This window comes from Gigantopelta aegis, chromosome 10 (assembly GCF_016097555.1).
Source record: "Gigantopelta aegis isolate Gae_Host chromosome 10, Gae_host_genome, whole genome shotgun sequence".
Taxonomy (NCBI): Eukaryota; Metazoa; Mollusca; class Gastropoda; order Neomphalida; family Peltospiridae; genus Gigantopelta; species Gigantopelta aegis.
Window position 1 is genome coordinate 88,746,436 of NC_054708.1, and position 26,638 is coordinate 88,773,073.

Genomic DNA, 26,638 nt, shown 5'->3' on the forward strand with positions numbered 1-26,638 from the left:
GTACTCTCGTAATACATATTACTGTGTGGCCATTTAACATATATTATCTGTTTACAGTGCAGTGTCAGGGGAAACGGAATTTAAGACACAAAAACATTAAAAAAACAAAAAAACAAACAAAACAAAACAAAACAAAACAAAACAAAAAGAAAAGAAAAGCAACTGAAACTATTATTTTATGTGTAGTACTAACTTTAAACGTTGTTTTCCATCCAGTGCAGCACGACTGGTATACCAAAGGCCGTGGTATGTGCTATCCTGTCTGGTATGGTGCATATAAACGATCCCTTGCTACTAATGGAAAAATGTAGCATGTTTCCTCTCTAAGACTATATGTCAAAATTACCAAATGTTTGACATCCAATAGCCGATGATTAATAAATCAATGTGCTCTAATAGTATCGTTAAACAAAGCAAACTTCTTCTCAAACGACCGGCCACGGTGGCGTCGTGGCAGGCCATCGGTCTACAGGCTAGTAGGTACTGGGTTCGGATCCCAGTCGAGGCATGGGATTTTTAATCCAGATACCGACTCCAAACCCTGAGTGAGTGCACCGCAAGGCTCAATGGGTAGGTGTAAACCACTTGCACCGACCAGTGATCCATAACTGGTTCAACAAAGGCCATGGTTTGTGCTATCCTGCCTGTGGGAAGCGCAAATAAAAGATCCCTTGCTGCCTGTCGTAAAAAGAGTAGCCTATGTGGCGACAGCGGGTTTCCTCTAAAAACAGTGTCAGAATGACCATATGTTTGACGTCCAATAGCCGATGATAAGATAAAAAAAATCAATGTGCTCTAGCGGCGTCGTTAAATAAAACAAACTTCTTTTTTTTTCTTCTCAAACGTTGTTTCTGCAGGTGCGATTTCGGGCGAATACTCTGGCGGGAGGACATACGTGCTGAATCCAGCCCGACTGAGCTGGAACGAAGCGCTTGCGGTGTGCGAAGTGATGAACGGATCCCTGGCCACCATACGAAGCCTGGCCACCGTGCCAGCTCTTGGCATCAAAGGGTACGACTCCTAGATCATGGTAGTGGGGGTGATGAACGGAACTTTGGCCACCATACGAAGCCTGGCCACCGTGACAGCTCTTGGCATCAAAGGGTACACGACTCCTAGATCATGGTGGGTGGGTGGTGATGAACGGATTCCTGGCTACCATAGGAAGCCTGGCCACAGTGCCAGCTCTTGGTATCAAAGGGTACGACTCCTAGATCATGGTAGGGTATGTGTGGCGGGGGGTGGGGGTGGGGGGGGGGGGGGGGGGGGGGTGGTGGTGATGGTGTTTAGGATGATTGTGGTGGTGGTGGTGATGATAATGGTGATGATGATGATAATTGTAATAGTGGTGGTGGTGATGATGATGTTTACGATGATTGTGGTGGTGATGATAATGGTGATGATGATGTTGACGATAATTCTAATAGTTGTGGTGTTGATGATAATAATGATGATGGTGATGATGATGATGATGATGATGATAATGGTGATGTCGATGATTGTGATGCTGGTAATGATGCTGGTGAAGGAAGTAGTGGTAATGATAGTTATGTAATGGTTATGGTTATGATGATACTAAGATACTTTAAACCCAGAAGAAACCTTAAACCTAACGGGAGTTTAGACTTTAGACGCTAATGAAGTTTCGCGGCTTGTCATAATGGTTAGGTATCTCGAATTAAGTTTCGCAGCTTGTGATCATGGTTACATATCTCGAATTAAGTTTCGCAGCTTGTCATCCTGTTTAGATATCTTTAATTAAGTTTCGCAGCTTGTCATCCTGGTTAGATATCTTTAATTAAGTTTCGCAGCTAGTCACCATGGTTAGGTATCTCGAATTAAGTTTTGCAGCTTGTCATCTTGGTTAGATATCTCGAATTAAGTTTCGCAGCTTGTCATCGTGGTTAGGTATCTCGAATTAAGTTTCGCAGCTTGTCATCGTGGTTAGGTATCTCGAATTAAATTTCGCAGCTTGTCATCATGGTTAGGTATCTCTAATTAAGTTTCGCAGCTTGTCACCATGGTTAGGTATCTCTAATTAAGTTTCGCAGCTTGTCACCATGGTTAGATATCTCTAATTAAGTTTCGCAGCTTGTCATCATGGTTAGATATCTCTAATTAAGTTTCGCAGCTTGTCACCATGGTTAGGTATCTCTAATTAAGTTTCGCAGCTTGTCATCGAATTAAGTTTCGCAGCTTGTCATCATGGTAGATATCTCTAATTAAGTTTCAAGGCTTGTCCTCGTGGTTAGGTATCTCGAATTAAGTTTCGCAGCTTGTCATCATGGTTAGATATCTCTAATTAAGTTTCGCAGCTTGTCATCATGGTTAGATATCTCTAATCAAGTTTCACAGCTTGTCCTCGTGGTTAGGTATCTCGAATTAAGTTTCGCAGCTTGTCATCATGGTTAGATATCTCTAATCAAGTTTCGCAGCTTGTCATCATGGTTAGATATCTCTAATTAAGTTTCGCAGCTTCTCACCATGGTTAGGTATCTGGAATTAACTTTCGCAGCTTATCATCGTGGTTAGGTATCCCGAATTAAGTTTCGCAGCTTGTCATCATGGTTAGATATCTCTAATTAAGTTTCGCAGCTTGTCATCATGGTTAGATATCTCTAATTAAGTTTCGCAGCTTCTCACCATGGTTAGGTATCTGGAATTAACTTTCGCAGCTTATCATCGTGGTTAGGTATCCCGAATTAAGTTTCGCAGCTTGTCATCATGGTTAGATATCTCTAATTAAGTTTCGCAGCTTGTCATCATGGTTAGATATCTGGAATTAAGTTTCGCAGCTTGTCATCATGGTAGATATATCTAATTAAGTTTCGCAGTTTGTCATCATGGTTAGGTATCTCTAATTAAGTTTCGCAGCTTGTCATCATGGTAGATATCTCTAGTTAAGTTTCGCAGTTTGTCATCATGGTTAGGTATCTCTAATTAAGTTTCGCAGCTTGTCATCATGGTAGATATTTCTAATTAAGTTTCGCAGTTTGTCATCATGGTTAGGTATCTCTGATTAAGTTTCGCAGCTTGTGATCATGGTTAGATATCTCTAATTAAGTTTCGCAGTTTGTCATCATGGTTAGATATCTCTAATTAGGTTTCGCAGCTTGTCATCATGGTTAGATATCTAGAATTAAGTTTCGCAGCTTGTCATCCTGGTTAGATATCTCTAATTAAGTTTCGCAGTTTGTCATCATGGTTAGGTATCTGGAATTACGTTTCGCAGTTTGTCATCATGGTTAGATATCTCTAATTAAGTTTCGCAACTTGTGATCATGGTTAGATATCTCTAATGAAGTTTCGCAGCTTGTCACCATGGTTAGGTATCTCGAATTAAGTTTCGCAGTTTGTCATCATGGTTAGATATTTCTAATTAAGTTTCGCAGCTTGTCATCATGGTTAGATATCTGGAATTAAGTTTCGCAGTTTGTCACCATGGTTAGGTATCTCTAATTAAGTTTCGCAGTTTGTCATCATGGTCTCTAATTAAGTTTCGCAGCTTGTCATCATGGTTAGATATCTCTAATTAAGTTTCGCAGTTTGTCATCATGGTTAGGTATCTCTAATTAAGTTTCGCAGCTTGTCATCATGGTTAGATATCTCTAATTAAGTTTCGCAGTTTGTCATCATGGTTAGGTATCTCTAATTAAGTTTCGCAGCTTGTCATCATGGTAGATATCTCTAATTAAGTTTCGCAGTTTGTCATCATGGTTAGATATCTCTAATTAAGTTTCGCAGCTTGTCATCATGGTTAGATATCTCTAATTAAGTTTCGCAGCTTGTCATCATGGTTAGATATCTCTAATTAAGTTTCGCAGCTTGTCATCATGGTTAGATATCTCTAATTAAGTTTCGCAGCTTGTCATCATGGTTAGATATCTCTAATTAAGTTTCGCAGCTTGTCATCATGGTTAGATATCTCTAATTAAGTTTCGCAGCTTGTCATCATGGTTAGATATCTCTAATTAAGTTTCGCAGCTTGTCATCATGGTTAGATATCTCTAATTAAGTTTCGCAGCTTGTCATCATGGTTAGATATCTCTAATTAAGTTTCGCAGCTTGTCATCATGGTTAGATATCTCTAATTAAGTTTCGCAGTTTGTCATCATGGTTAGATATCTCTAATTAAGTTTCGCAGCTTGTCATCATGGTTAGATATCTCTAATTAAGTTTCGCAGCTTGTCATCATGGTTAGATATCTCTAATTAAGTTTCGCAGCTTGTCATCATGGTTAGATATCTCTAATTAAGTTTCGCAGCTTGTCATCATGGTTAGATATCTCTAATTAAGTTTCGCAGCTTGTCATCATGGTTAGATATCTCTAATTAAGTTTCGCAGCTTGTCATCATGGTTAGATATCTCTAATTAAGTTTCGCAGCTTGTCATCATGGTTAGATATCTCTAATTAAGTTTCGCAGCTTGTCATCATGGTTAGATATCTCTAATTAAGTTTCGCAGCTTGTCATCATGGTTAGATATCTCTAATTAAGTTTCGCAGCTTGTCATCATGGTTAGATATCTGGAATTAAGTTTCGCAGTTTGTCACCATGGTTAGGTATCTCTAATTAAGTTTCGCAGTTTGTCATCATGGTTAGATATCTCTAATTAAGTTTCGCAGCTTGTGATCATGGTTAGGTATCTAGAATTAAGTTTCGCAGTTTGTCATCATGGTTAGGTATCTCTAATTAAGTTTCGCAGCTTGTCATCATGGTAGATATCTCTAATTAAGTTTCGCAGTTTGTCATCATGGCTAGGTATCTCTAATTAAGTTTCGCAGTTTGTCATCATGGTTAGATATCTCTAATTAAGTTTCGCAGCTTGTCATCATGGTTAGATATCTCTAATTAAGTTTCGCAGTTTGTCATCATGGTTAGGTATCTCTAATTAAGTTTCGCAGCTTGTCATCATGGTAGATATCTCTAATTAAGTTTCGCAGTTTGTCATCATGGTTAGGTATCTCTAATTAAGTTTCGCAGCTTGTCATCATGGTTAGATATCTCTAATTAAGTTTCGCAGTTTGTCATCATGGTAAGATATCTGTAATTAAGTTTCGCAGCTTGTCATCATGGTTAGATATCTCTAATTAAGTTTCGCAGTTTGTCTCATGGTTAGGTATCTCTAATTAAGTTTCGCAGCTTGTCATCATGGTTAGATATCTAGAATTAAGTTTCGCAGCTTGTCATCCTGGTTAGATATCTCTAATTAAGTTTCGCAGCTTGTCATCATGGTTAGATATCTCTAATTAAGTTTAGCAGCTTGTCATCATGGTTAGGTATCTCTAATTAAGTTTCGCAGCTTGTCATCATGGTTAGATATCTCTAATTAAGTTTCGCAGCTTGTCATCATGGTTAGATATCTCGAATTAAGTTTCGCAGCTTGTCATCCTGGTTAGATATCTCTAATTAAGTTTCGCAGCTTGTCATCATGGTTAGATATCTCTAATTAAGTTTCGCAGCTTGTCATCATGGTAGATATCTCTAATTAAGTTTCGCAGCTTGTCATCATGGTTAGATATCTCTAATTAAGTTTCGCAGCTTGTCATCATGGTTAGATATCTCTAATTAAGTTTCGCAGCTTGTCATCATGGTTAGGTATCTCGAATTACGTTTCGCAGCTTGTCATCATGGTTAGGTATCTCTAATTAAGTTTCGCAGCTTGTCATTATGGTTAGATATCTCTAATTAAGTTTCGCAGGTAGATATCTCTAATGTCATCAGTTGGTTAGGTATCTCTAATTAAGTTTCGCAGCTTGTCATCATGGTAGATATCTCTAATTAAGTTTCGCAGTTTGTCATCCCGGTTAGGTATCTCTAATTAAGTTTCGCAGCTTGTCATCATGGTTAGATATCTCTAATTAAGTTTCGCAGTTTGTCATCATGGTTAGATATCTCTAATTAAGTTTCGCAGCTTGTCATCATGGTTAGATATCTAGAATTAAGTTTTGCAGCTTGTCATCCTGGTTAGATATCTCTAATTAAGTTTCGCAGCTTGTCATTATGGTTAGATATCTCTAATTAAGTTTCGCAGTTTGTCATCATGGTTAGCTATCTCTAATTAAGTTTCGCAGCTTGTCATCATGGTTAGATATCAGGAATTATTTTTCGCAGCTTGTCATCCTGGTTAGATATCTCTAATTAAGTTTCGCAGCTTGTCACCATGGTTAGGTATCTCTAATTAAGTTTCGCAGTTTGTCATCATGGTTAGATATCTCTAATTAAGTTTCGCAGCTTGTGATCATTGTTGGATATCTCTAATTAAGTTTCGCAGCTTGTCATCATGGTTAGATATCTCTAATTAAGTTTCGCAGTTTGTCATCATGGTTAGGTATCTCTAATTAAGTTTCGCAGCTTGTCATCATGGTAGATATCTCTAGTTAAGTTTCGCAGTTTGTCATCATGGTTAGGTATCTCTAATTAAGTTTCGCAGCTTGTCATCATGGTAGATATCTCTAATTAAGTTTCGCAGTTTGTCATCATGGTTAGGTATCTCTGATTAAGTTTCTCAGCTTGTCATCATGGTTAGATATCTCTAATTAAGTTTCGCAGTTTGTCATCATGGTTAGATATCTCTAATTAGGTTTCGCAGCTTGTCATCATGGTTAGATATCTAGAATTAAGTTTCGCAGCTTGTCTTCCTGGTTAGATATCTCTAATTAAGTTTCGCAGTTTGTCATCATGGTTAGGTATCTGGAATTACGTTTCGCAGTTTGTCATCATGGTTAGATATCTCTAATTAAGTTTCGCACATTGTGATCATGGTTAGATATCTCTAATGAAGTTTCGCAGCTTGTCACCATGGTTAGGTATCTCGAATTAAGTTTCGCTGTTTGTCATCATGGTTAGATATTTCTAATTAAGTTTCGCAGCTTGTCATGGTTAGATATCTGGAATTAAGTTTCGCAGTTTGTCACCATGGTTAGGTATCTCTAATTAAGTTTCGCAGTTTGTCATCATGGTTAGATATCTCTAATTAAGTTTCGCAGCTTGTGATCATGGTTAGATATCTAGAATTAAGTTTCGCAGTTTGTCATCATGGTTAGGTATCTCTAATTAAGTTTCGCAGCTTGTCATCATTGTTAGATATCTCTAATTGAGTTTCGCAGTTTGTCATCATGGTAAGATATCTGTAATTAAGTTTCGCAGCTTGTCATCATGGTTAGATATCTAGAATTAAGTTTCGCAGCTTGTCATCCTGGTTAGATATCTCTAATTAAGTTTCGCAGCTTGTCATCATGGTTAGATATCTCTAATTAAGTTTCGCAGTTTGTCATCATGGTTAGCTATCTCTAATTAAGTTTCGCAGCTTGTCATCATGGTTAGATATCTGGAATTAAGTTTCGCAGCTTGTCATCCTGGTTGGATATCTCTAATTAAGTTTCGCAGCTTGTCACCATGGTTAGGTATCTCTAATTAAGTTTCGCAGTTTGTCATCATGGTTAGATATCTCTAATTTAGTTTCGCAGCTTGTGATCATGGTTAGATATCTCTAATTAAGTTTCGCAGCTTGTCATCATGGTTAGATATCTCTAATTAAGTTTCGCAGTTTGTCATCATGGTTAGGTATCTCTAATTAAGTTTCGCAGCTTGTCATCGTGGTTAGGTATCGCGAATTCTAAAGCTGGAAGTGGCTCAAGCCTTTCGTAATCAGCTCGTTAATTCTTTTTATCATTATGATCATCATCACCACCATCACCATTATTTTTGTTCTTTCTACTCTTTTGTTTTCTTTTTCTTCTATTTCTGCCGATCAAAAAAATTATCCTTTGTTTACATTGATTTACATTACACCAAGGAAAGGTGTTAACGTGAGGAATAGGGTATGTTTATTTTACACCATCTCTGTTACAGGGTGTTTACACTATTTATCAATATTTGATTTGATTAACACCGATCATTTATAGTGTATACACGCACGCAGTGCATATTGTACAAACAACGTGATAACCACCTGACACCGTTCCCACAATACTTTCAACATCCAGAAAAAAAGCTATTCCGGAACCGTCTTCCACCCACAATGAGTCTTAATAGCGTAGCGGGTCGGTGTAATCACACTACACAACAACTAATTAACCACGAACTCACTGTCCTGGACAGACATCCCATATAACTCAGATATGTTTTCAGGACAGCGTACTTGAACCTAAGTTAGATTATAATGACTCTAAAACTGAAATACTCTCAAATGTCAAGCCCCAGGGTCCCATAAGGTACAGAGTAGATTTAAAAAGTATTTCTGTTGTACATAGAAAATATCGAAATTTCTTCTTTGTGTTACAATCGTGATCATGTTTTAATATTCAGGAACTGGACGTTTTGGATCGGCATTCGTAAAACCGAGGACACGTCGAGTTGGGAGAACGTGGACGGAAGTGAGGTCACATTCTATAACTGGGACTGGGATCTGTTGCGGTCACGTGAGTCGGGACGCGACTGCGCAGTCTCCAGCACCGTGCTGCCTTATTGGTGGGGTCAGCATAACTGTTCCGAGGAACTACCTTCGCTGTGTGAACTAAAAGAGGGTAATTAAACCATGCTAGACCATTCTCACCTGCAAATTCTCCTACTCACCCCAAAAAACAACTAACCAAAACAAACGAAACAAAGCAGAAAAAAGAAGCTCATTCAAAAATAAAAGAAAGAACAAGAAAAACCAACAACAACAAAAACCAACAAACAAAACAAAGCACACACAAATAAACAAACAGTAAAAAACAAACAACAACAAAAAGCAACAAAACAAAACAAACAAAACAAAAACAACTAACAAACACACTAACAAAGTATAAAATTCCAGACATTTTTCTTTCATTAACCATCAACAAGTTATTAATCACTAACCCACTGTCCTAAACAGCTCAGATAGCTGAATTGTGTGCCCAGGACATCGTGCTCGAACCTTATTTGGATAGACGAAAGAAAATCAGCTTAAATGAAAGGTGTGTGCCCACGACAACGTACTTGAACTTTAATTCACTATAAGTATAAAATCAATCAAGTACTCAATGTTTTCCGTTTCAGGCGACTGTCGATATTTGTTGTTCACGAACTCGTCCCTAGTGGGCCACAACAAGAACATCTTTCTTCAGGTGAGCGTGTTCGTATGGGGTGTAGCTCAGTGGCAGAGTGTTCGTACGGGATATGCCTCAGTGGCAGTGTTCGTACGGGGTGTAGCTCAGTGGTAGAGTGTTCGTACGGGATATACCTCAGTGGTAGATTGTTCGCGCGTGATCTAGCTCAGTGGTAGAGTGTTCGTACGGGGTGTAGCTCAGTGGTAGAGTGAACACTCGCGCGGGATATAGCTCAGTGGTAGAGTGTTCGTACGGGATGTAGCTCAGTGGTAGAGTGTTCGTACGGGATGTAGCTCAGTGGTAGAGTGTTCGTACGGGATGTAGCTCAGTGGTAGAGTGTTCGTACGGGATGTAGCTCAGTGGCAGCGTGTTCGTACGGGATATAGCTCAGTGGTAGAATGTTCGTACGGGATGTAGCTCAGTGGTAGAATGTTCATACGGGATGTAGCTCAGTGGTCGAATGTTCGTACGGGATGTAGCTCAGTGGTAGTGTTGGCGCGGGATGTAGCTCAGTGGTAGAGTGAACACTAGCGCGGGATGTAACTCAGTGGTAGAGTGTTCGTACGGGATGTAGCTCAGTGGTAGAGTGTTCGTACGGGATGTAGCTCGGTGGTAGTGTTGGCGCGGAATGTAGCTCAGTGGTAGAGTATTCGTACGGGATGTAGCTCAGTGGTAGAGTGTTCGTACGGGATGTAGCTCAGTGGTAGAGTGTTCGTACGGGATGTAGCTCAGCGGTAGAGTGTTCGTACGGGATGTAGCTCAGTGGTAGTGTTGGCGCGGGATGTAGCTCAGTGGTAGAGTGTTCGTACGGGATGTAGCTCGGTGGTAGTGTTGGCGCGGGATGTAGCTCAGTGGTAGAGTATTCGTACGGGATGTAGCTCAGTGGTAGAGTGTTCGTACGGGATGTAGCTCAGTAGTAGAGTGTTCGTACGGGATGTAGCTCAGAGGTAGTGTTGGCGCGGGATGTAGCTCAGTGGTAGAGTGTTCGTACGGGATGTAGCTCAGTGGTAGAATGTTCGTACGGGATGTAGCTCAGTGGTAGTGTTGGCGCGGGATGTAGCTCAGTGGTAGAGTGTTCGTACGGGATGTAGCTCAGTGGTAGAGTGTTGGCGCGGGATCTAGCTCAGTGGTAGTGTTGGCGCGGGATGTAGCTCAGTGGTAGAGTGTTCGTACGGGATGTAGCTCAGTGGTAGAGTGTTCGTACGGGGTGTAGCTCAGTGGTAGAGTGAACACTCGCGCGGGATATAGCTCAGTGGTAGAGTGTTCGTACGGGATGTAGCTCAGTGGTAGAGTGTTCGTACTGGATGTAGCTCAGTGGTAGAGTGAACACTCGCGTGGGACATAGCTCAGTGGTAGTGTTCGTACGGGATGTAGCTCAGTGGTAGAGTGTTCGTACGGGATGTAGCTCAGTGGTAGAGTGTTGGCGCGGGATGTACCTCAGTGGTAGAGTGTTCGTACGGGATGTAGCTCAGTGGTAGAGTGTTCGTACGGGATGTACCTCAGTGGTAGAGTGTTCGTACGGGATGTAGCTCAGTGGTAGAGTGTTCGTACGGGATGTAGCTCAGTGGTAGAGTGTTCGTACGGGATGTAGCTCAGTGGTAGAGTGTTCGTACGGGATGTAGCTCAGTGGTAGAGTGTTCGTACGGGATGTAGCTCAGTGGTAGAGTGTTCGTACGGGATGTAGCTCAGTGGTAGAGTGTTTGCGCGTGATGTAGCTCAGTGGTAGAGTGTTCGTACGGGGTGTAGCTCAGTGGTAGTGTTGGCACGGGATGTAGCTCAGTGGTAAAGTGAACACTCGCGCGGGATGTAGCTCAGTGGTAGAGTGTTCGAACGAGATGTACCTCAGTGGTAGAGTGTTCGCGCGGGATGTAGCTCAGTGGTGGAGTGTTCGCGCGGGATGTAGCTCAGTGGTCGAATGTTCGTACGGGGTGTAGCTCAGTGGTCGAATGTTCATATGGGATGTAGCTCAGTGGTAGAGTGTTCGCGCGGGATGTAGCTCAGTGGTAGTGTTTGTACGGGGTGTAGCTCAGTGGTCGAATGTTCGTACGGGGTGTAGCTCAGTGGTAGAATGTTCGTACGGGGTGTAGCTCAGAGGTAGATTGTTCGTACGGGGTGTAGCTCAGTGGTAGAATGTTCGCGCGGGATGTAGCTCAGTGGCAATGTTCGCGCGGGATGTAGCTCAGTGGCAATGTTCGTGCGGGATGTAGCTCAGTGGCAATGTTCGCGCTGGATCCAGCTCAGTGGTAGAATGTTCGTACGGGGTGTAGTTCTGTGGTAGAATGTTCGTACGGGATGTAGCTCAGTGGCAGTGTTCGCGCGGGATGTAGCTCAGTGGTAGAATGTTCATACGGGATGTAGCTCAGTGGTAGAATGTTCGTACGGGGTGTAGCTCAGTGGCAGTTTTCGTGCGGGATGTAGCTCAGTGGCAGTGTTCGCGCGGGATGTAGCTCTGTGGCAAATTTCGCGCGAGATGTAGGTCTGTGGCAAATTTCGCACGAGATATAGCTCAGTGGCAATGTTCGCACTGGATGCAGCTCAGTGGTAGAATGTTCGTACGGGGTGTAGTTCAGTGGTAGAATGTTCGTGCGGGATGTACCTCAGTGGCAGTGTTCGCGTGGGATGTAGCTCAGTGGCAGTGTTCGTGCGGGATGTAGCGCAGTGGTAGAATGTTCATACGAGATGTAGCTCAGTGTTAGAATGTTTGTACGGGGTGTAGCTCAGTGGCAGTGTTCGCGCAGGATGTAGCTCAGTGGCAGTGTTCGCACGGGATGTAGCTCAGTGGTACAATGTTCATACGGGATGTAGCTCAGTGGTATAATGTTCGTACGGGATGTAGCTCAGTGGTAGAGTGTTCGCGCGGGATGTAACTCAGTGGTAGAATGTTTGTGCGGGATATAGCTCTGTGGCAAATTTTGTGCGGGATGTAGTTCAGTGGCAATGTTCGCGCGGGATGTAGCTCAGTGGCAATGTTCGTGCGGGATATAGCTCAGTGGCAATGTTCGCGCTGTATGCAGCTCAGTGTTAGAATGTTCGTACGGGGTGTAGCTCAGTGGCAGTGTTCGCGCGGGATGTAGCTCAGTGGCAGTGTTCGCACGGGATGTAGCTCAGTGGTACAATGTTCATACGGGATGTAGCTCAGTGGTATAATGTTCGTACGGGATGTAGCTCAGTGGTAGAGTGTTCGCGCGGAATGTAGCTCAGTGGTAGAATGTTCGCGCGGGATGTAGCTCAGTGGTAGAATGTTTGTGCGTGATATAGCTCTGTGGCAAATTTTGTGCGGGATGTAGCTCAGTGGCAATGTTCGCGCGGGATGTAGCTCAGTGGCAATGTTCGTGCGGGATATAGCTCAGTGGCAATGTTCGCGCTGTATGCAGCTCAGTGTTAGAATGTTCGTACGGGATGTAGCTCAGTGGCAGTGTTCGCGCGGGATGTAGCTCAGTGGCAGTGTTCGTGCAGGATGTAGCTCATTGGTAGAATGTTCGTACGAGGTGTAGCTCAGTGGTAGAATGTTCGTACCGGGTGTAGCTCAGAGGTAGAATGTTCGTACGGGGTGTAGCTCAGTAGCAGAGTGTTCGTACGGGGTGTAGCTCAGTGGCAGAGTGTTTGTACGGGGTGTAGCTCAGTGGCAGAATGTTCGTACGGGGTGTAGCTCAGTGGTAAGATTGTTCGCGCGGGATGTAGCTCAGTGGCAGTGGTAGTGTTCGCGCAGGATGTAGCTCAGTGGCAGAGTTCATACGGGGTGTAGCTCAGTGGTAGAATGTTCGCGCGGGATGTAGCTCAGTGGCAATGTTCGCGCGGGATGTAGCTCAGTGGCAATGTTCGTGCGGGATGTAGCTCAGTGGCAATGTTCGCGCTGGATCCAGCTCAGTGGTAGAATGTTCGTACGGGGTGTAGTTCTGTGGTAGAATGTTCGTACGGGATGTAGCTCAGTGGCAGTGTTCGCGCGGGATGTAGCTCAGTGGTAGAATGTTCATACGGGATGTAGCTCAGTGGTAGAATGTTCGTACGGGATGTAGCTCAGTGGCAGTTTTCGTGCGGGATGTAGCTCAGTGGCAGTGTTCGCGCGGGATGTAGCTCTGTGGCAAATTTCGCGCGAGATGTAGGTCTGTGGCAAATTTCGCACGAGATATAGCTCAGTGGCAATGTTCGCACTGGATGCAGCTCAGTGGTAGAATGTTCGTACGGGGTGTAGTTCAGTGGTAGAATGTTCGTGCGGGATGTACCTCAGTGGCAGTGTTCGCGTGTGATGTAGCTCAGTGGCAGTGTTCGTGCGGGATGTAGCGCAGTGGTAGAATGTTCATACGGGATGTAGCTCAGTGGCAGTGTTCGCGCGGGATGTAGCTCAGTGGTAGAATGTTCGTACGGGGTGTAGCTCAGTGGTAGAATGTTCGTACGGGGTGTAGCTCAGTGGCAGAATGTTCGTACGGGGTGTAGCTCAGTAGCAGTGTTCGTACGGGGTGTAGCTCAGTGGCAGAGTGTTTGTACGGGGTGTAGCTCAGTGGCAGAATGTTCGTACGGGGTGTAGCTCAGTGGTAAGATTGTTCATACAATGGTCAGTGGTAGTGTTCGCGCAGGATGTAGCTCAGTGGCAGAGTTCGTACGGGGTGTAGCTCAGTGGTAGAATGTTCGTACGGGGTGTAGCTCAGTGGTAGAATGTTTGTACGGGGTGTAGCTCAGTGGTAGAATGTTCGTACGGGGTGTAGCTCAGTGGTAGAATGTTCGTACGGGGTGTAGCTCAGTGGCAGAATGTTCGTACGGGATATAGCTCAGTGGTAAAGTGTTCGTACGGGATGTAGCTCAGTGGTAGTGTTGGCGCGGGATGTAGCTCAGTGGTAGAGTGTTCGTACGGGATGTAGCTCAGTGGCAGTGTTCGCGCGGGATGTAGCTCAGTGGTGGAGTGTTCGCGCCGGATGTAGCTCAGTGGTAGAATGTTCGTACGGGGTGTAGCTCAGTGGTCGAATGTTCATACGGGATGTAGCTCAGTGGCAGTGTTCGCACGGGATGTAGCTCAGTGGCAGTCTTCGCGCAGGATGTAGCTCAGTGGTAGAATGTCCGTACGGGGTGTAGCTCAGTGGTAATATTGTTCATATGAGGTGTAGCTCAGTGGTAGTGTTAGCGCGGGATGTAGCTCAGTGGCAGTGTTCGTACGGGGTGTAGGTCAGTGGTAGAGTGTTCATATGGGATGTAGCTCAGTGGTAGAATGTTCTCGCGGGATGTAGCTCAGTGGCAAATTTCGCGCTAGATGTAGCTCAGTGGCAATGTTCGCGCGGGATGTAGCTCAGTGGCAATGTTCGTGCGGGATGCAGCTCAGTGGTAGAGTGCACACTCTCGCGGGATATAGCTCAGTGGTAGAGTGTTCGTACGGGAAGTAGCTCAGTGGTAGAGTGTTGGCGCGGGATGTAGCTCAGTGGTAGAGTGTTCGTTCGGGATGTCGCTCAGTAGTAGAATGTTCGCGCGGGATGTAGGTCTGTGCAAATTTCACGCGAGATGTAGCTCAGTGGCAATGTTCGCGCGGGATGCAGCTCAGTGGTACAATGTTCCCGCGGGATGTAGCTCTGTGCCAAATTTCGCGCGAGATGTAGCTCAGTGGCAATGTTTGCGCTGGATGCAGCTCAGTTGTAGAATGTTCGTATGGGGTGTAGCTCAGTGGTAAGATTGTTCATATGAGGTGTAGCTCAGAGGCAGTGTTCGTACGGGGTGTAGGTCAGTGGTAGATTGTTCGTACGGGGTGTAGCTCAGTAGTAGAATGTTTGTACGGGGTGTAGCTCAGTGGTAGAATGTTCTCGCAGGATGTAGCTCGGTGGTAGTGTTCGTACGGAGTGTAGCTCAGTGGTAGAGTGTTCATATGGGATGTAGCTCAGTGGTAGAATGTTCTCGCGGGATGTAGCTCAGTGGCAAATTTCGCGTGGGATGTAGCTCAGTGGCAATGTTCGTGCGGGATGTAGCTCAGTGGCAATGTTTGCGCTGGATGCAGCTCAGTGGTAGAGTGAACACTCTCGCGGGATATAGCTCAGTGGTAGAGTGTTTGTACGGGAAGTAGCTGAGTGGTAGAGTGTTGGCGCGGGATGTAGCTCAGTGGTAGAGTTTTCGTACGGGATGTCGCTCAGTGGTACAATGTTCCCGCGGGCTGTAGCTCTGTGGCAAATTTCGCGCGAGATGTAGGTCTGTGCCAAATTTCGCACGAGATGTAGCTCAGCGGCTATGTTCGCGCTGGATGCAGCTCAGTGGTAGAATGTTCGTACGGGGTGTAGTTCAGTTGTAGAATGTTCGTACGGGATGTACCTCAGTGGCAGTGTTCGCGTGGGATGTAGCTCAGTGGCAGTGTTCGTGCGGGATGTAGCTCAGTGGTAGAATGTTCGTACGGAATGTAGCTCAGTGGCAGTGTTTGCGCGAGATGTAGCTCAGTGGTAGAATGTTCGTATGGGGTGTAGCTCAGTGGTACAATGTTCGTACGGGGTGTAGCTCAGTGGTAGAATGTTCGTACGGGGTGTAGCTCAGTGGCAGAGTGTTCGTACGGGGTGTAGCTCAGTGGCAGAATGTTCGTACGGGGTGTAGCTCAGTGGCAGAATGTTCGTACGGGGTGTAGCTCAGTGGTAGAATGTTCGTACGGGGTGTAGCTCAGTGGCAGTGTTCGCGCGGGATGTAGCTCAGTGGCAGTGTTCGCGCGGGATGTAGCTCAGTGGTACAATGTTCATATGGGATGTAGCTCAGTGGTAGAATGTTCGTACGGGATGTAGCTCAGTGGTAGAATGTTTGTGCGGGATGTAGCTCTGTGGCAAATTTCGCGCGGGATGTAGCTCAGTGGCAATGTTCATGCTGGATGTAGCTCAGTGGCAGTGTTCGCGCGGGATGTAGCTCAGTAGTAGAATGTTCGTACGAGGTGTAGCTCAGTGGTAGAATGTTCGTACGGGATGTAGGTCAGTGGCAGTGTTCGCGCTGGATGTAGCTCAGTGGCAGTGTTCGCGCGGGATATAGCTCAGTGGTAGAATGTTTGTACGGGATGTAGCTCAGTGGTAGAATGTTCGTACGGAATGTAGCTCAGTGGCAGTGTTTGCGCGAGATGTAGCTCAGTGGTAGAATGTTCGTACGAGGTGTAGCTCAGTGGTAGAATGTTCGTACCGGGTGTAGCTCAGTGGTAGAATGTTCGTACGGGGTGTAGCTCAGTAGCAGAGTGTTTGTACGGGGTGTAGCTCAGTGGCAGAATGTTCGTACGGGGTGTAGCTCAGTGGTAAGATTGTTCATACGGGGTGTAGCTCAGTGGTAGTGTTCGCGCAGGATGTAGCTCAGTGGCAGAGTTCGTACGGGGTGTAGCTCAGTGGTAGATTGTTCGTACGGGGTGTAGCTCAGTGGTAGAATGTTTGTACGGGGTGTAGCTCAGTGGTAGAATGTTCGCGCGGGATGTAGCTCAGTGGTAGTGTTCGTACGGGGTGTAGCTCAGTGGTAGAGTGTTCGCGCGTGATCTAGCTCAGTGGTAGAGTGTTCGTACGGGATATAGCTCAGTGGTAGAGTGTTCGTACGGGATGTAGCTCAGTGGTTGAATGTTCATACGGGATGTAGCTCAGTGTCAGTGTTCGCGCGGGATGTAGCTCAGTGGCAGTGTTCACGCGGGATGTAGCTCAGTGGTGGAGTGTTCGCGTGGGATGTAGCTCAGTGGTAGAATGTTCGTTTGGGGTGTAGCTCAGTGGCAGTGTTTGCGCGGGATGTAGCTCAATGGGAGTGTTCGCGCGGGATGTAGGTCAGTGGTAGAATGTTCGTACGGGGTGTAGCTCAGTAGCAGAGTGTTCGTACGGGGTGTAGCTCAGTGGCAGAATGTTCGTACGGGGTGTAGCTCAGTGGTAAGATTGTTCGTACGGGATGTAGCTCAGTGGTCGAATGTTCATACGGGATGTAGCTCAGTGGCAGTGTTTGCGCGGGATGTAGCTCAGTGGTAGAATGTTCATACGGGATGTAGCTAAGGTCTCACTACACAGATCACTTCCGGGTCAGAGTTCATTGATGACGGTCCACTATAGTTCCTAATTGTGACACATGATATGGTTAACATATTCACTTCTAGGAAATGGTGAAGAATTAAAACAATATGTATGTTTAATGGTAAGCCTTCTGGCTGTATTTTGCCCATGTTATTTTGTAATATTGTGCATCGACCTTTTGGGACATGGGTATATAGCACAAGTGACAGCCGGAGTGAATCGGTTAATGAACCACCTGTTCGGGCCGGTACTACAGCCAGATGCGGTCGTATGGCAAAAAATCTGAGACGGAAATGTTCTCAATTTTGGAGTGAAAATAAATGCTAATATAATGTATGTTCGCAATGGTGTATGTTGTTAGTGCCAACGAGAACCCGTTCTATGGGCAAGCTTCGCTTGAAGTTGGGCAGTTTAACATGGGTTTCAATTGCAGATGACATCCGTGTAGTGAGACCTCAGTGGTAGAATGTTCGTACGGGGTGTAGCTCAGTGGCAGTGTTCGCGCGGGATGTAGCTCAGTGGTAGAATGTTCGTACGGGGTGTAGCTCAGTAGCAGAGTGTTCGTACGGGGTGTAGCTCAGTGGCAGAGTGTTTGTACGGGGTGTAGCTCAGTGGCAGAATGTTCGCGCGTGATCTAGCTCAGTGGTAGAGTGTTCGTATGGGATGTAGCTCAGTGGTAGTGTTGGCGCGGGATGTAGCTCAGTGGTAGAGTGTTCGTACGGGATGTAGCTCAGTGGTAGAGTGTTCGTGCGGGATGTAGTCAGTGGTGGAGTGTTTGCGCGGGATGTAGCTCAGTGGTCGAATGTTCATACGGGATGTAGCTCAGTGGCAGTGTTCGCGCGGGATGTACCTCAGTGGCAGTGTTCGCGCGGGATGTAGCTCAGTGGTGGAGTGTTCGCGCGGGATGTAGCTCAGTGGTAGAATGTTCGCGCGGGATGTAGCTCAGTGGTAGAATGTTCATACGGGATGTAGCTCAGTGGTCGAATGTTCATACGGGATGTAGCTCAGTGGCAGTGTTCGCGCGGGATGTAGCTCAGTGGTAGAATGTTCATACGGGATGTAGCTCAGTGGTAGAATGTTCGTTCGGGGTGTAGCTCTGTGGCAGTGTTCGCGCGGGATGTAGCTCAGTGGCAGTGTTCGCGCGGGATGTAGCTCAGTGGTAGAATGTTCGTACGGGGTGTAGCTGAGTGTTCGAATGTTCGTACGGGGTGTAGCTCAGTGGTAGAATGTTCGTACGGGGTGTAGCTCAGTGGCAGAGTGTTCGTACGGGGTGCAGCTCAGTGGCAGAGTGTTCATACGGGGTGTAGCTCAGTGGTAAGATTGTTCATATGGGGTGTAGCTCAGTGGTAGTGGTCGCGCAGGATGTAGCTCAGTGGCAGAGTTCGTACGGGGTGTAGCTCAGTGGTAGATTGTTCGTACGGGGTGTAGCTCAGTGGTAGAATGTTTGTACGGGGTGTAGCTCAGTGGTAGAATGTTCGCGCGGGATGTAGCTCAGTGGTAGTGTTCGTACGGGGTGTAGCTCAGTGGTAGAGTGTTCGCGCGTAATCTAGCTCAGTGGTAGAGTGTTCGTACGGGATATAGCTCAGTGGTAGAGTGTTCGTATGGGATGTAGCTCACTGGTAGTGTTGGCGCGGGATGCAACTCAGTGGTAGAGTGTTCGTACGGGATGTAGCTCAGTGGTAGAGTGTTCGTACGAGATGTACCTCAGTGGTAGGTGTTCGCGCGGGATGTAGCTCAGTGGTAGAATGTTCGTACGGGGTGTAGCTCAGTGGTAAAATGTTCGTACGGGATGTAGCTCAGTGGCAGTGTTCGCGCGGGATGTAGCTCAGTGGCAGTGTTCGCGCGGGATGTAGCTCAGTGGCAGTGTTCGCGCGGGATGTAGCTCAGTGGCAGTGTTCGCGCAGGATGTAGCTAAGTGGTAGAATGTTCATACGGGATGTAGCTCAGTGGTAAAATGTTCGTACGGGGTGTAGCTCAGTGGCAGTGTTCGCGCGGGATGTAGCTCAGTGGTAGTGTTCGTACGGGATGTAGCTCAGTGGTAGAATGTTCGTACGGGGTGTAGCTCAGTGGCAGAGTGTTCATACGGGGTGTAGCTCACTGGCAGAATGTTCGTACGGGGTGTAGCTCAGTGGTAAGATTGTTCATACGAGGTGTAGCTCAGTGGTAGTGTTCGCGCGGGATGTAGCTCAGTGGCAGTGTTCGTACGGGGTGTAGGTCAGTGGTAGATTGTTCGTACGGGGTGTAGCTCAGTAGTAGAATGTTTGTACGGGGTGTAGCTCAGTGGTAGAATGTTCTCGCGGGATGTAGCTCAGTGGTAGTGTTCGTACGGGGTGTAGCTCAGTGGTAGAGTGTTCATATGGGATGTAGCTCAGTGGTAGAATGTTCGCGCGGGATGTAACTCAGTGGCAAATTTCGCGCTAGATGTAGCTCAGTGGGAATGTTCGCGCGGTATGTAGCTCAGTGGCAATGTTCGTGCGGGATGTAGCTCAGTGGCAATGTTCGCGCTTGATGCAGCTCAGTGGTAGAGTGAACACTCTCGCGGGATATAGCTCAGGGGTAGAGTGTTCGTACGGGAAGTAGCTCAGTGGTAGAGTGTTGGCGCTGGATGTAGCTCAGAGGTAGAGTGTTCGTACGGGATGTCGCTCAGTAGTAGAATGTTCGCGCGGGATGTAGTTCTGTGGCAAATTTCACGCGAGATGCAGTTCAGTTGCAATGTTCGCGCGGGATGTAGCTCAGTGGCAATGTTCGCGCTGGATGCAGCTCAGTGGTAGAATGTTCGTACGAGGTGTAGTTCAGTGGTAGAATGTTCGCGCGGGATGTACCTCAGTGGCAGTGTTCGCGCGGGATGTAGCTCAGTGGTGGAGTGTTCGCGCGGGATGTAGCTCAGTGGTAGAATGTTAGCGCGGGATGTAGCTCAGTGGTAGAATGTTCATACGGGATGTAGCTCAGTGGTCGAATGTTCATACGGGATGTAGCTCAGTGGCAGTGTTCGCGCGGGATGTAGCTCAGTGGTAGAATGTTCATACGGGATGTAGCTCAGTGGTAGAATGTTCGTACGGGGTGTAGCTCAGTGGCAGTGTTCGCGCGGGATGTAGCTCAGTGGCAGTGTTCGCGCGGGATGTAGCTCAGTGGTAGAATGTTCGTACGGGGTGTAGCTGAGTGTTCGAATGTTCGTACGGGGTGTAGCTCAGTGGTAGAATGTTCGTACGGGGTGTAGCTCAGTGGCAGAGTGTTCGTACGGGGTGTAGCTCAGTGGCAGAGTGTTCGTACGGGGTGTAGCTCAGTGGTAAGATTGTTCATACGAGGTGTAGCTCAGTGGTAGTGTTCGCGCAGGATGTAGCTCAGTGGCAGAGTTCGTACGGGGTGTAGCTCAGTGGTAGATTGTTCGTACGGGGTGTAGCTCAGTGGTAGAATGTTTGTACGGGGTGTAGCTCAGTGGTAGAATGTTCGCGCGGGATGTAGCTCAGTGGTAGTGTTCGTACGGGGTGTAGCTCAGTGGTAGAGTGTTCGCGCGTAATGTAGCTCAGTGGTAGAGTGTTCGTACGGGATGTAGCTCAGTGGTAGAGTGTTCGTATGGGATGTAGCTCACTGGTAGTGTTGGCGCGGGATGCAGCTCAGTGGTAGAGTGTTCGTACGGGATGTAGCTCAGTGGTAGAGTGTTCGTACGAGATGTAGCTCAGTGGTAGAATGTTCGCGCGGGATGTAGCTCAGTGGTAGAATGTTCGTACGGGGTGTAGCTCAGTGGTCGAATGTTCGTACGGGATGTAGCTCAGTGGTAGCTCAGTGGCAGTGTTCGCGCGGGATGTAGCTCAGTGGTAGAATGTTCGTACGGGGTGTAGCTCAGTGGTCGAATGTTCATACGGGATGTAGCTCAGTGGCAGTGTTCGCGCGGGATGTAGCTCAGTGGCAGTGTTCGCGCAGGATGTAGCTCAGTGGTAGAATGTTCATACGGGGTGTAGCTCAGTGGTAGAATGTTCGTACGGGGTGTAGCTCAGTGGTAGAATGTTTGTACGGGGTGTAGCTCAGTGGTAGAATGTTCGCGCGGGATGTAGCTCAGTGGTAGTGTTCGTACGGGGTGTAGCTCAGTGGTAGAGTTCGTTCGCGCGTAATGTAGCTCAGTGGTAGAATGTTCGTACGGGATGTAGCTCAGTGGTAGAATGTTCGTACGGGATGTAGCTCAGTGGTAGAGTGTTCGCGCGGGATGTAGCTCAGTGGTAGAGTGTTCGTACGGGATGTAGCTCAGTGGTAGAATGTTCGTACGGGATGTAGCTCAGTGGCAGTGTTCGCGCGGGATGTAGCTCAGTGGTAGAATGTTCGTACGGGGTGTAGCTCAGTGGTCGGGGTAGTTCATACGGGAGTAGCTCAGTGGCAGTGTTCGCGCGGGATGTAGCTCAGTGGCAGTGTTCGTACGGGATGTAGCTCAGTGGTAGAATGTTCGTACGGGGTGTAGCTCAGTGGTAGAATGTTCGTACGGGGTGTAGCTCAGTGGCAGTGTTCGCGCGGGATGTAGCTCAGTGGCAGTGTTCGCGCGGGATGTAGCTCAGTGGTAGAATGTTCATACGGGATGTAGCTCAGTGGCAGTGTTCGCGCGGGATGTAGCTCAGTGGCAGTGTTCGCGCGGGATGTAGCTCAGTGGTAGAATGTTCGTACGGGGTGTAGCTGAGTATTCGAATGTTCGTACGGGGTGTAGCTCAGTGGTAGAATGTTCGTACGGGGTGTAGCTCAGTGGTAAGATTGTTCATACGAGGTGTAGCTCAGTGGTAGTGTTCGCGCGGGATGTAGCTCAGTGGCAGTGTTCGTACGGGGTGTAGGTCAGTGGTAGATTGTTCGTACGGGGTGTAGCTCAGTAGTAGAATGTTTGTACGGGGTGTAGCTCAGTGGTAGAATGTTCTCTCGGGATGTAGCTCAGTGGTAGTGTTCGTACGGGGTGTAGCTCAGTGGTAGAGTGTTCATATGGGATGTAGCTCAGTGGTAGAATGTTCGCGCGGGATGTAACTCAGTGGCAAATTTCGCGCTAGATGTAGCTCAGTGGGAATGTTCGCGCGGGATGTAGCTCAGTGGCAATGTTCGTGCGGGATGTAGGTCAGTGGCAATGTTCGCGCTTGATGCAGCTCCGTGGTAGAGTGAACACTCTCGCGGGATATAGCTCAGGGGTAGAGTGTTCGTACGGGAAGTAGCTCAGTGGTAGAGTGTTGGCGCTGGATGTAGCTCAGAGGTAGAGTGTTCGTACGGGATGTCGCTCAGTAGTAGAATGTTCGCGCGGGATGTAGCTCTGTGGCAAATTTCACGCGAGATGCAGTTCAGTTGCAATGTTCGCGCGGGATGTAGCTCAGTGGCAATGTTCGCGCTGGATGCAGCTCAGTGGTAGAATGTTCGTACGAGGTGTAGTTCAGTGGTAGAATGTTCGTACGGGATGTAGCTCAGTGGCAGTGTTCGCGCTGGATGTAGCTCAGTGGTAGTGTTCGCGCGGGATGTAGGTCAGTGGTAGAATGTTTGTACGGGATGTAGCTCAGTGGTAGAAAGTTCGTACGGGGTGTAGCTCAGTGGCAGTGTTCGCGTGGGATGTAGCTCAGTGGCAGTGTTCGTGCAGGATGTAGCTCAGTGGTAGAATGTTCGTACGGGGTGTAGCTCAGTAGCAGAGTGTTCGTACGGGGTGTAGCTCAGTGGCAGAGTGTTTGTACGGGGTGTAGCTCAGTGGCAGAATGTTCGTACGGGGTGTAGCTCAGTGGTAGTGTTCGCGCAGGATGTAGCTCAGTGGCAGAGTTCGTACGGGGTGTAGCTCAGTGGTAGAATGTTCGTACGGGGTGTAGCTCAGTGGTAGAATGTTTGTACGGGGTGTAGCTCAGTGGTAGAGTGTTCGTACGGGGTGTAGCTCAGTGGTAGAGTGTTCGCACGGGATGTAGTCAGTGGTGGAGTGTTTGCGCTGGATGTAGCTCAGTGGTCGAATGTTCATACGGGATGTAGCTCAGTGGCAGTGTTCGCGCGGGATGTAGCTCAGTGGCAGTGTTCACGCGGGATGTAGCTCAGTGGTGGAGTGTTCGCGCGGGATGTAGCTCAGTGGTAGAATGTTCGTACGGGGTGTAGCTCAGTGGTCGAATGTTCATACGGGACATAGCTCAGTTGTAGTCTTCGTGCGGGATATAGCTCAGTGGCAGTGTTCGTACGGGGCATAGCTCAGTGGCTGTGTTCGTGCAGGATATAGCTCAGTGGTAGTGTTCGTACGGGGCATAGCTCAGTGGCAGTGTTCGTATGGGGCATAGCTTAGTGGTAGTGTTCGTACGGGGCATAGCTCAGTGGTAGTGTTCGTACGCGGTATAGCTCAGTGGAAGTCTTCGTGCAGGATATAGCTCAGTGGCAGTGTTCGTATGGGGCATAGCTCAGTTGTAGTCTTCGTACGGGGCATAGCTCAGTTGTAGTCTTCGTGCGGGATATAGCTCAGTGGCAGTGTTCGTACGGGGCATAGCTCAGTGGCAGTGTTCGTACGGGGCATAGCTCAATGGCAGTGTTGGTACTGGTCATAGCTCAGTGGCAGTGTTCGTACGGGGTATAGCTCAGTAGCAGTTTTCGCGCGGGATGTAGTCTCGCTGTATTCGCTATATTAATGTCCGATATCAAAACAGTAGTTTGTTATTCTCTATTTTCAGGCAGTACTTTGTTGTGTGATTTAGAAGGTCCACCGCTGTGTGGCCCTACATTTAAAATGTGTTAACATGTCGTTAACTCCACCCTTCGTGTCCTCTCCCCCAGGTGAGTGTGTCGACGTGCGAGGCGCTGTGTTCGAACGAGACGCGATACGAGTGCCGCTCCTTCCTGTACGACCCCGTCCAGCGAGTGTGCACCCTCACCGACTCGGAGCGATACACACACATGAGCGACTTCCGCCTCAACACCGACATAGAGCGCGTCTACTACCACAGGACATGTGATACAGGTTCGCACGGCTCCTCGAAACTCGCTGTCTGTCTGTGTGTCCGTGGCCGTGTTCGTGTGTGTGTGTGTCCGTGAGTGTGTGTGTGCGTGCGTGCGCACGTGTGTGTGTGTGTTTGTCTGTATCCGTGCCCGTGTGTGTGCGTTCCTGCGTGTTTGTGTCTGTGTGCGTGTGTTTGTGTGTGTATATATATATATATATATATATATATATATATATATATATATATGTGTGTGTGTGTGTGTGTGTGTGTGTGTATGTGTGTGTGTGTGTATATATATATATATATATATATATATGTGTGTGTGTGTCTATGTATGTGTCTGTATGCGCATGCGTATGTGTGTGTGTCTGTCTGTGTGTGGGGTGGGGGGGGGGGGGTGTGGCTAGTTGTCATCATAGTAATGTACAAAGGTCCAATGGATACTTTTTGGATTATAAATAACCGGGAACAGAATAATTATACAGTTCAATGTTTGGTTTGTCTAACGACACCACTGAAGCACATTGATTAATTAACCATATGCTATTGGATGTCAAACAATTATGACACGTAATCATCTGAGGAAACTCGCTTATGCACTTTTACACAGACAGAAAAGCACATAACACGGCCTTTGTCCAATTGTGGTGCACCGGTTGGAACGAGAAAAACCCCCAATTAGTTCAATGGATCCACCGCAGTGGTTCGATCTTCCAACGCAAGCACCTTAAGCGAGCACTCAGCCGACTGAGCTAACCCCCCTCCACTCGCTTAAGATGTAATTGTCCAGTCACACTTGAAGACTTTTCTTTTTTGTTCCAACCAGTGTAACTTAACTAGTATATCAAAGGTCGTGGTATGTGTTGTCATTACAACAACTTTCAAACTATGAACATGAAGTATGATTTGAGAATTGTGTTGAAATAAGGTTAAATAACACGTTCTCAAATGATACTTCAATTTTAAAGTTAACTGGTTGTTGGCTAACATTCTGGGACGAGTATATAATTATATGAAAGTGAACTCAAACGAATTTTGTTTGCGGTTCAGCAGAATAAGCCTAAGTGTCGACAACGGATGTCTTCTGAAACGGTCTGGACCAAGTGTTCAAATAACAATATGGCTCACATCAAACAGTGGTAATTTCAAAGTGTTGAGGTGTTGTTACTTTGTACGCCCACCCCCACCCCCCTACCCCCCAAATTTAAAAAACTAAATAATAATAATAAAGTATCCTACTGGTCACTGGTCAGCGTGCGTGTCCATTTTGACCTTGAACATCAACATTTGTTTTTTTCAAGTTTATTTCAGTAGCTACAACAGCGTCATCTATACCAGCATTAATGTCGCGTCGCCTCAAACAATAAATTAATTCAAATTCTCTGTCATCCCCTCCTAAGGGACGAAGACATAACACCCCTAAATATAACCAACTTTTCTGTGCAGTCGATGCTTTTCAAACAAGAAAAGAAAAGAAAAAGAAAGATAGAATCAATTTTGACCAGAGACCGAATATATTTTTTAATACCTAAAATTTCCGATGTGCGCCGAAAGTTAGTCATATTCAGAACAAGCTGTTGTTAAGCACACCCGATATGTGTTCGACTTGTTACCTAAGTCAGCAAATCAATATGATATATGTACATATGTGCGACAGATCACAGGAAGTCTAACATCCGGTTTGGAAATGACGTTTACTTCAAGTCGTATCACCTGTTCCTCCTCCCACTGTCGTTAATGCCTTTCATACCAGCAGCATCTCAACAGATAATTATAGGTTTTATCTCTTACAGGTTACATCATGCAAAACTCTACGGATCCCCCTCCGGTGGAAATCACGTCCACTCCAGTGTTGAGGTCATCACCCAGTGGTAATACATCCACATCACCCAGTGGTCATATCATATCACCATCTACATCCACATCACCCAGTGGTCATATCATATCACCATCTACATCCACATCACCCAGTGGTAATATCATATCACCATCTACACCCACATCACCCAGGGTAATATCATATCACCATCTACATCCACATCACCCAGTGGTAATATCATATCACCATCTACACCCACATCACCCAGGGTAATATCATATCACCATCTATATCACCCACATCACCCAGTGGTAATATCATATCACCATCTACACCCACATCACCCAGGGTAATATCATATCACCATCTACACCCACATCACCCAGTGGTAATATCATATCACCCAGTGGTAATATCATATCACCATCTACATCCACATCACCCAGTGGTAATATCATATCACCATCTACACCCACATCACCCAGTGGTAATATCATATCACCATCTACATCCACATCACCCAGTGGTAATATCATATCACCATCTACACCCACATCATCCAGTGGTAATATCATATCACCATCTACATCCACATCACCCAGTGGTAATATCATATCACCATCTACACCCACATCATCCAGGATAATATATCACCATCTACACGCACATCACCCAGTGGTAATATCATATCACCATCTACACCCACATCACCCAGGGTAATATCATATCACCATCTACCCCACATCACCCAGTGGTAATATCATATCATCATCTACACCCACATCACCCAGGGTAATATCATATCACCATCTACACCCATCACCCAGTGGTAATATCATATCACCATCTACACCCACAT

The 26,638-nt window shown here is 46.5% G+C and overlaps 1 protein-coding gene across 1 annotated transcript in view; it reads left to right on the forward strand.

The window, feature by feature from the left end:
• Positions 1 to 893: 893 nt before the first annotated feature.
• LOC121384238 overlaps positions 894 to 26,638 on the forward strand; it is a 29,331-nt gene continuing 3,586 nt past the window's right edge. The window contains exons 1-5 of the mRNA XM_041514526.1: positions 894 to 1,011; positions 8,310 to 8,527; positions 9,027 to 9,094; positions 23,797 to 23,980; positions 25,754 to 25,831. Coding sequence (XP_041370460.1) covers positions 950 to 1,011; positions 8,310 to 8,527; positions 9,027 to 9,094; positions 23,797 to 23,980; positions 25,754 to 25,831 — 610 coding nt within the window. The 5' untranslated portion in view covers positions 894 to 949. The remainder of the gene's footprint in view (positions 1,012 to 8,309; positions 8,528 to 9,026; positions 9,095 to 23,796; positions 23,981 to 25,753; positions 25,832 to 26,638) is intronic.